The sequence below is a fragment of the Lemur catta genome, chromosome 3, assembly GCF_020740605.2.
Source record: "Lemur catta isolate mLemCat1 chromosome 3, mLemCat1.pri, whole genome shotgun sequence".
NCBI lineage: Eukaryota > Metazoa > Chordata > Mammalia > Primates > Lemuridae > Lemur > Lemur catta.
Genome location: NC_059130.1, coordinates 14,848,423 through 14,857,400, shown reverse-complemented (window position 1 = coordinate 14,857,400; position 8,978 = coordinate 14,848,423). Strand labels below are relative to the sequence as shown.

At 43.6% G+C, this 8,978-nt stretch overlaps 1 protein-coding gene across 2 annotated transcripts; it reads right to left on the bottom strand.

The window, feature by feature from the left end:
* Nucleotides 1-1,327: 1,327 nt before the first annotated feature.
* Nucleotides 1,328-8,725, bottom strand: RBM15 (RNA binding motif protein 15). 2 transcript variants are annotated; one of them, XM_045546757.1, is made up of 2 exons: nt 5,776-8,725; nt 1,328-1,695 (listed from the first exon to the last, which is right to left on the bottom strand). In XM_045546757.1, the coding sequence occupies exons 1-2, from the start codon at nt 8,639-8,641 to the stop codon at nt 1,673-1,675; spliced, it is 2,889 nt and encodes a 962-aa protein (XP_045402713.1). In that variant the 5' UTR covers nt 8,642-8,725; the 3' UTR covers nt 1,328-1,672. The 2 variants fall into 2 exon arrangements, with proteins under 2 accessions (XP_045402713.1, XP_045402712.1); XM_045546756.1 differs by having other exon boundaries at nt 1,328-5,504; nt 5,776-8,641.
* Nucleotides 8,726-8,978: the final 253 nt, after the last annotated feature.

Here is an 8,978-nt window from a genome sequence, read left to right as displayed (position 1 = left end):
TGAGGGATGGAAGCTAGTAATGGCCACAGAGTATCTAAAGACTTCCATCTAGAGAAACAGACCCAAAACATTAAAAGCCCTCACCCTATTAATCATAAAGCATTTTGACCTCTAAAAACCCTCTTACCTGTTTACAAGAGTTTATACAGCTGTTTGCCACTGGAACACCACCTTGCAGAGTATAACCGTGGCATCCTTTGTTGATAATCACCTGTTGCCTAGCAATCATCATCCCGCATGGAGCCAGACAGCACTAGGGCTCTTCCATCCGAGGTTAAAATTCAAAACAAGCCCAACAAGCCTGCATTTCAAGGTGGTCTTCGTCTGCAACTAGTTAAGTTTAAAACTGGCAAACAACAATGGTGTCTGAAGCCAATGGTGCAGCATTGCTGGTTTCCTCTTGAACTCCAGCGTTGTCACTGTGCACCGAAGTCTCCTGCTGCAAACAGGGGAGTTGTTCTCCTGTACTGGGAACAGGCTTCCAAAGCTCAGGAGCCCCTGTACAGGATAATGCAGGAACTAAAGGCAAATACTTTTCCTCCTTAAGGATGCCTCCATTTTTTTCCTCACAATCTGTACTACCAACCGAAGTGACCAGGCCTGAGTGTGCGTTCGTACCTATGAAACCGTCACGGTGCATGCACATCCAAGGCATGTGGAACCACAGGTCAAATAAGGCACAGATACCAAGTAACGGTTCTAATTACAAACGCTAGCTCTCAGGAACTCTTCATCCATTCAGAACTAAACCCATCACTGCATAACTCTGGTAAGAAGCCCCTGGAGATGGAGGAGCTCCTCAAATGTGTCAGGAAAGGCTTTATTAACATCATTAACATTTAAAAGGCAAACGGAGCATTTCTCCTTCTTTTGGCAATTTGGTGCAAATGTTAAGTGCAAGATAAAGCAATTTCAAACTTTTCTTCAAATTAAAAACGAAACTAAGGCCAAACGTGATGGGTGAACAAAATAAATCAAAACTTAAATTTCAGCAACTCCGGCTCTTCAAACCAGCAAAGCCCCCGACTCGTGCACTGTGGTGAGGTTTAGGGTGCTTGCCCCGGCTTCTTTCGTGCCAGCAAACAGCACCATTTCCTCATCACGTTGAGGACCGAGAAGCAAATGATCCCCTTCACTGCAAACAAAGGGGGTCACAGTAACACTAGTGATCCTTCAGAATTGACACACCTTGATAGTCAAAATGAAATTGATGGTCTCCCTGCTTCTTGCTCAAAACATACAAGATCTGAGCAGCAGCAAGTACCCCCTCAGCTGCAAACAAAGGGGTCAAAGGTTTGCCGTCAATTCACTTCCAGGCAGAAAAACATTTTCCTCAAAAGAAACAATTTATTTAGAATAAAACAAAAGCAGCTCAACTGTGAGCGCATGTTTGAGTGACAGCTACTTTTAAGCTGTGTGAGCCATAAAAAGGGTTTTTCTTTACTTTTCCAGAAATCTTGTGTACACAGCACAAAGCAAAGAGGTCATTTTTTTCCACTTAAAACACCGGCATTGGCATCACAATAGCAGATACACAACTTTAAGCTGCCATTTTAGTAAAATGCACAAATACTAAACAGATTAGCTTTCTTCCATCAGCGGCCCATGTAAACTCCACATAAGCCACAACTTCTCTTCAAAAAGGTCCATTATAGCTTTGAATTCCAAATCTTCATCCGCTGTTCACCAGTTTTGCTTGCGGGGGGGAAAAAAAGGTTATTCAGTACAAATGTTTACAATATTAAAAATATATATATTTCCCCTATGCCATTTTAGATGAACATAACATTAACAAGACCTTCCTGAATAGTCCACCTCGACTTCAAAAAGCACCAATAATACCCACTGGCACAAACCTTCAAATGAATTTACTATATGAATGGACAAATAACAAGTAGAACAATATGGTGGGGTTTGGGTTTTTTTTAAAGACTGCAATTGAGGATTATAGGACTGAAAATATCCTTTATACTCATTTAACTGAGTAAAACATGTCAAAAAAATTCAAAAAAAGCAAGTTCACATTCAATTTATAATCTATCAATATATTCTAAATATAACTTAAAAAGTGAAACCATAAAAAGGTGACGTTTAGTCGAACTTTACCCCATCTATTATCATTCTGTAATTTATATGGAGCAACACAGACTATTATTGTAGAAAGGGGTCAAGATACAAAGTCGTTTAAAAATCCACCTTCATCTGTGTTACCAAAGACAGCAGCCATTATTTTAAGAAAACACTCATACAAATAATTGCTAAACAGCCAAAGAACACTTCAGGACTCTCACTTTTCAACTCTGTTTAGATCATTCATATAGAACTCTTCATTATGCTTAACATTTCACTGTGGTTAACTGAAACCATTTTCTCCCTTTAGGGACACCACCATAACCTCTATAACAGGGTCAGCTCCACTTGTCATCTCTTCTTGTTCTCATACCTAACTCCTATCTCAAAACCAAACACTGTGGCAGAGAGAGAAAAAAAAAATGTCCAGAAATTCTCTGCAGGAAATTTTTTCACATAAAAGGTCATTAAGGCCCTCTTCTCAAGAGGATTTCCTAATTCTGTTACCACACAGTTTTTGGTGAATGGTTCTTATATGGACACAAACTGCAGTTCAAGCTGTACCTGCATAATGAGCAATTTCACTGTCTAAACCAAGTGGACTTAAATTTTAAAAAAAGCATTATCAGTGAAAACCTGCTCATAATATAGTTCTTAAATAAACCTAAACAGTGTCTGACCCTGAAAGCAACCACCAAACATCTGACTTTCACTACTGTACCTCAAATGATCTAAGGGAGTCAAGAAGGGTCAGAGTATATTTTACCTTCAAAATGTAACAAAAGCTTATAACAGCCAGAGGAGGACATTTTAACATGTGATCATTTGAAGAAAAACTCTATCCACTCTCAGTTGAGAGTCAAAGTACACATCTTAAACCAGGAATTTAAATTTTTGTGTGAAAAATTCTTTATGGGAATCCCAGTTACAATCAACAAAATAATACCAAAAAATTAAGTGGAACTATTTATTGGCTAGGTGCTGAGTGATTGCTTGCTTTTCCATAAACTTTGAAAGTTGTGATCTAAAAGTCTTAATTATCTTGTTTTTACCAATAATACTTAATAAGTCATTAAATGATACACTAAAGAAATTTTCTTCCCATTCATTTTGACTATGTTCCAGAAAAATCAACTATATTAAAATAATTAAAGAGAAACGATAGAAAAAAAATTGGTTGTTACAAAGAACACCCAATGCTGGGATTCTGGCTAATGAGAATTAGAACCAGTTTTAGACTTTTGCTTTCATTCAAATTCTGAAGGCTTAAGTAGATACTTTATGGATACTATGAACCCGCACAATAGAATGGGCAACACATGTAAGAGATCCATCTGGACGATGGCACGCTGTAGGTAAGCACCAAACTAAACATAATTAGTTTTTTTATAATACATACATTTAGAAATGGTAACAAGCCATTGTTTCAAAAACACAGAAGCACAAATTGCCCAGATCTAACAAATGCAGCAATGTCAGATAAGGATTCAAACAAACATGGAGCAAAAACCACAGTACTCTTCAGTAAGCTGTCACACGAACTTAAAAAAAAGGAAAAGAAAAAAGGGAAAAACCACACACATTTTGGATTATTATAAAATTAGATGTCATGGACTTCACTCTCTGAAAGAGCAAAATCATTTGTCCAACCATCTTATCAAAAGATATTCAAAAGTTATGGTTAGTGAGATTATTTAAACTGGAAAAATATATCTAGTGACAAATTGTACTTTGAGCCCATGTATGCATAGACTCTACACTTGCATTAGTTTCTGAACAGGTGTCTACTCTTACGCCAAGCACTGCTTTTTGAAAGCAAAAAGCATCAAGTCTTAATTGTAGGATTTCAGGTATTTTCCCTTACAGGCACATCCATGACCTTTGTGCTCATAGCTAGTACCTTCCTTCTCTCAAAATAGCTAGTTTTTCCAGTTTAAAAACAAACAAAACCCACAAAAACCTCCAAACTTATAAATGCACAGCGAAAATCCAAAGGGATGACACAGCAGTGATGAGGCTTTCGTGCTGACATGCATTAGACACCTGTCATAATGGAATATAAAAATTATATGACATTTCCCTGGGTTATTATTGGTGCTATTTCAAAACCACCAGCTTTGATAACAGAAAGAAAACAGCTGGGTTCTGCCAGGCTTCGAATAAGTCACTTTCACAGAATAGAAACATGACCCTGATCCAGAAGGTCCTAAAGTTTCTAATCATAATTAAATATCAAGGGCCTTAGGTGAAGTCCTCAGCGTTTAAATCAAGGGAGATCAAACTGTGTTGGGGGGGGAAAAAAACAAAAACAAAAAACAAAAACCCAAGGGATAAAAATATACTTACTACTAAAGACCTGACAAACTAGGAGTGAGGGTGTAGGAGTAGGTGAAAAAACAAAAAACAAGAAATCATCCATCACTATTAAGCTGTAGAAGCCCTGCTGAGAAGCAAAAGTCATTATCATTATCAGCTTTGGAAAAAAACACTGAAGGTGGGTTAAATGATCTTGTATTAATTTCAGGTGTCTGGGAAAACAAAACAATAAAAAACAGCTTCCCTACACTGACATTTCAATTCTCTGTGGCTGGACACCAGTGAAAATATTCAACATGAAATTTCAAAGATAATTCAAAATGTTTTCAATAATGTAATGTCACCATTACTATTTAGATATAAAAATACAAGCAAAATTTTAAAGCAGTATGTCAAAGGCATTTTCTGATGACTTTAAAAAAAATTCTGCAATCCAGATATGGCTGATTAATGCCCACTGAAACAAAAGATGACTTATGAGCCTGCAGACAACTCTTCTTTCTATTATTGAAACCAGAAATTTGAATGGATACAAAAACTCATCTTTGATGAACACTTAGTTTTGAAATATGCACAATTAAATGAGAACTGTATCTGCTACACCGCTCTGAAAAAGTCAGTAAAAACACCACCACGCACCAATAACTGACCAAAGAATTCTGATTTTAAAAGCACCTACTCACTTCTTGCATACTAGTGTAAGCATAAGACATATGGTTTGTAACACAGTCCTCAATTTTTACTGAACAGTTACAGCTACAAACCAAAAGTGCATGTATGGGATACAGAACTCAAGAACTAATGATTTAAAAAAAAAATGCATGTTAAAGCAAACTCTGGGAATAAACTGTATCCTAAGAGAAATATTCAAATACCTGATTGAAATAATTACACTGCCATACAATTTACCAGCATATACTTTTGAGATCCCTGATCAAATTTTAGTCATACAAATAACATTTCTGGTACAAGAATTATTTACCTACACACCAATGAAGCCATTTTTAGGTGGACATCACCATTTTTACACAGTTGACTCTTTTCTCCAAATTTTGACTTCAAAATTTTAGTGTTGTAACTTTGAGGATTTTTTTTGAAGCTCAGGTTAAAAACAAAAACTGAAGAAAAAGAGGAAAAAAGTTACTAATAAGGGTGGGAACTCCTAATTAAAGCAAATCCATCTGCCTGCGGGGCATCCCTTTCACTTAATAGCTAAACTGTCCTGACTGCTATTTAAAGAGGTTTACAAAAATATAAAAACGAAAAAGCTACAACTAAACAACTAATTAAAAAGAAAATTTCATCTGATGCTGTATCCCATTACATATCACAAAACAGGAACCAAGTCAAAGTAGTAAATACAAGTTACACATGGACTTTAGGACGCACCACGGACAATGATCATGACCAGGTAATCTTCTTCAGATTTGGCCAGTGCCTTGGCAGGGGAATCCAGGAACTGCTGGGAGAACTCACAAGGTGGAAAGGCATGAAGGACACCGGTGTTTTCCTTGTCTTTGTTGCCCCCCACAGGGAGGCTGATCACCCCGGCTGCCTGCTTTTGCTTTAAATAGGACACAAGGTTCCTAAGCGGCCTCTGAGTAGAGGTGGCAGTGTCTGATGTAGCCGAGGAAGAGGAGGACCGGCTGTCAGAACTTCCAGGCACAGCTAGAAGAATGGCATAACCATTGGGCCCTGCCACTTTGATGCGTCGAGTTACTTCATCCAACTTGGGCTGGTCCAAACGAAGACGCTGAGTGATCTTAAGCTGGGCCACTTTGCCTCCGGTTGAGCCCTCTACAAGAAGACTACTAGCCACTTGGAGGTCACCCTGCAACAGATGCATATTAGAAGGAAAGTTGCTGTTCTTCAGTAGGAGCATGCCTTGCCAGGCCAAACAGAGTTTGGGAGAGGCTGTTGCTGCTGGGGCTGTTCCGCCATCCTGCTTCTGGGAAGGGGACTTCAGTTTAGATGAAGCAGTGCTGGTGCTAGGTGCACTCCCATCAGATCGGTCTTCTTTTTTCAGAGGGCTTTTTCCCTCAGTGGGAGCAGTTGTCCTGTGCTTCCTATCCCGTTCAGCTGATGCAGAGTTTTTACGGTCTCGCTTGTCACCCTGGCTCTTCTCCAAACTACCTCGCCGGTCTCTGATTGGAGAGGGCCTTTCCAAGAGAAGAAGACGTGAAGATCGATCGTTGTCGCTGTTGTAACGATCCCTGCTACTGCTCAATTCTGGACTGCGGTCAGGAGAAGGAGCACAGTGACGTTTTCGTGGGCGGTCGCTTTCAGGGGACCTATCCAGATGCCGTCCTCCACTCTCCTCAGGCAACCTTCGCTTCCTAGGCTGGTCTCTGCTGCTGGGAAGATCTCGATCACCTCTGTCCCTGTCCAAGGCCCAGCCATCCCTCCTGCGATCCAGGCTATCCAGTGGCTCATAAGCAGGCACAGCAGTAGCTGCAGTCCGAGTGCTGCGTTCTCGGACTGGGGGTGGGGGCGGCACCCAATCAGAGTCAGCATAAAGGTCCCTATCACGATCTCTGTATAGTAAAGGTGGTGTCCTATCCCGCGCACCCCTCAAAGGGTCTGGTGCCCGATGTCCGAAAGCATCTGTCACCAGTTCATAATGAGTCAAAGGCAGAGGCTGCAGATATTGCTGCTGGTAACGATGTTCTGTATCTGCAAAATCTACTCTAAGGCGTCGATCTGGACCACCAAGTGGGAAGCCCCTCATATGGGTCCAGGCAGCATGAGCTGCATCCAGGCTTTCATACTGGATATATGCCCAGCTATCACCTTTTCGGTAGTCGATGGTACGTATGGTGCCAAATCGGTCAAACTCTCGTGCCAGGGCAGCAAGAGGCACCCAAGGTCCTAGGCCACCTACCCAGAGGCGGGTGGTGGGTGTAGCTTTACCATAGCCAATTTTGATAGGATTCCGAATTATAATTTTGCCAGACATGGCTAGTTTGGCCCGGTGAGACATATCTAGGTTCTCAAACTTGAGAAAGCCATAAGTACTGGTCTGGCCGCGAGTAGGCCTCTTGATGTCTACTTCTGTGATGACTCCAAAGCGATCAAAAGCCCTTCTTAGATCGCTCTCTGTCACAGTGATGTCTAGGTTCCCCAAGAAAAGCGTCCGGTTAGCTCGCTGATCATCTTCGGGTGAAATCTCATCCACTTCTCTAAAAGGAGCAGCACCGGCCCCAGCTCCCACCCTTGGCTCAAGACTGTATGCTGGGCACACTCTCTCATAGAACGGGTAGTCTCGTTCTCTCTCTAGCTCTCGGGGCAATGGTGGCGGAGGAGGAGGGGGCAGGCGGCCAAGAGCCAACTGCTGCAACCGGTAGTCTCTGTATCCCAAGGCAGCGCCACCAGGGGAAAGTGATCTCTGGCCTCCGCCACCCCCAGGAGGGTGCCGGTGACCGCCTACCGAGGCACCGACCACGCTGGCTGACGGAGGATAAGCATCTTTGTCTAAAGGGGAGCGGCTGCGACGCCGGCTCACATACACAGCTTCTATCTTCAGAGGCCGGTCATAGAGCACCAGGCGGCCTCTGGCATGCTTGGCCGCCCGCGCGTCCTCTGGCCGCCGGAAGTTCACAAAAGCTACCCGCTCATCCCCGCTGCCAGAACCCGAGAGATGGCTTATTTTGACACTCACATCACCGAAGCGTTTGAACTCGTGAAACAGTCCGTCCTCCACCGCCTCGTCACTTAGCTGGGAACCCAACTCGCTTATCTTCAGGGTCTTGTATTCCCCGCCATCCCCGCCGCCTGGAGCTGAGGAGGCGGCCCCTGAGGAACGTGACTCCCCGCCTCCACCCCGGGAGCTGCTGCGCGACTCGCCCCCGCCCGAGGAATTTTTGGTGCTTGGGGAGCTGTAACTATGCAAGCGGCTACTGGAGCTGCCCCCACCAGTGTCATACTCGCGGCTGCCACCTCGGCTGCTGGACTTGTCTAGATGTAGACTCCGCCGCGACCCGCCGCCGCCGTCGGTCTTTCCGCTGCTGCTCCCATTGCTGCCACCAGAGCCCCCTAACTTCTTGCTCCGCTCCCCGCGGGAAATCGAGTCCTCACCACCACGGGAACGTTTGGCCTTCACTGGCGAGCGCTCTTTTCCCTTCATTGTTGCGGGTCGTCGGAGGTCGTCTCCGCGGAGCTGATTAACCCGCCGCCCCGCGCTCGTTTCACACAGCGGAACCGCACGCCGCCATCTTGGACTCCGCCGCGGCGAAGGATCCCGCCCCGCACTCCTCATTGGTCTATTAGCTCTGTCTTCTACAGTCTCATTGGGAAAACCATTTGTCTGTCTTTACAGCTCCCCGCGCTCCGGGAAGGCGCCCGCCCAACCACTGTTATTGGGTTCCCAACGCCCTAGTCAGAGTACCTTATTGGTTACATTCGTTGTCTATCTTAACGGTTTCTCGCGCCAGGCTGTAGCTCCGCCCCTCGCACTCTACGGTCACCTGACCCAAGGTCTGGAGGCGTTGATTGGACAAAAAGTCTGCCCTGTAACGGTACTTCTTGCGCGGTGAAAGCAGCGATCCCACCTCCGCATCCCTTTGATTGGTTTGTGACCCCGTCCTTTAACCCAC

Coding starts and splice junctions, on each gene's coding strand:
- RBM15 (XM_045546756.1), bottom strand. CDS start 8,641: ATGAGGAGTGCGGGGCGGGATCCTTCGCCGCGGCGGAGTCCAAGATGG. Junction 5,505..5,775: donor GGTCATGATCATTGTCCGTG/GTGCGTCCTAAA, acceptor CTTTTTCTTCAG/TTTTTGTTTTTAACCTGAGC.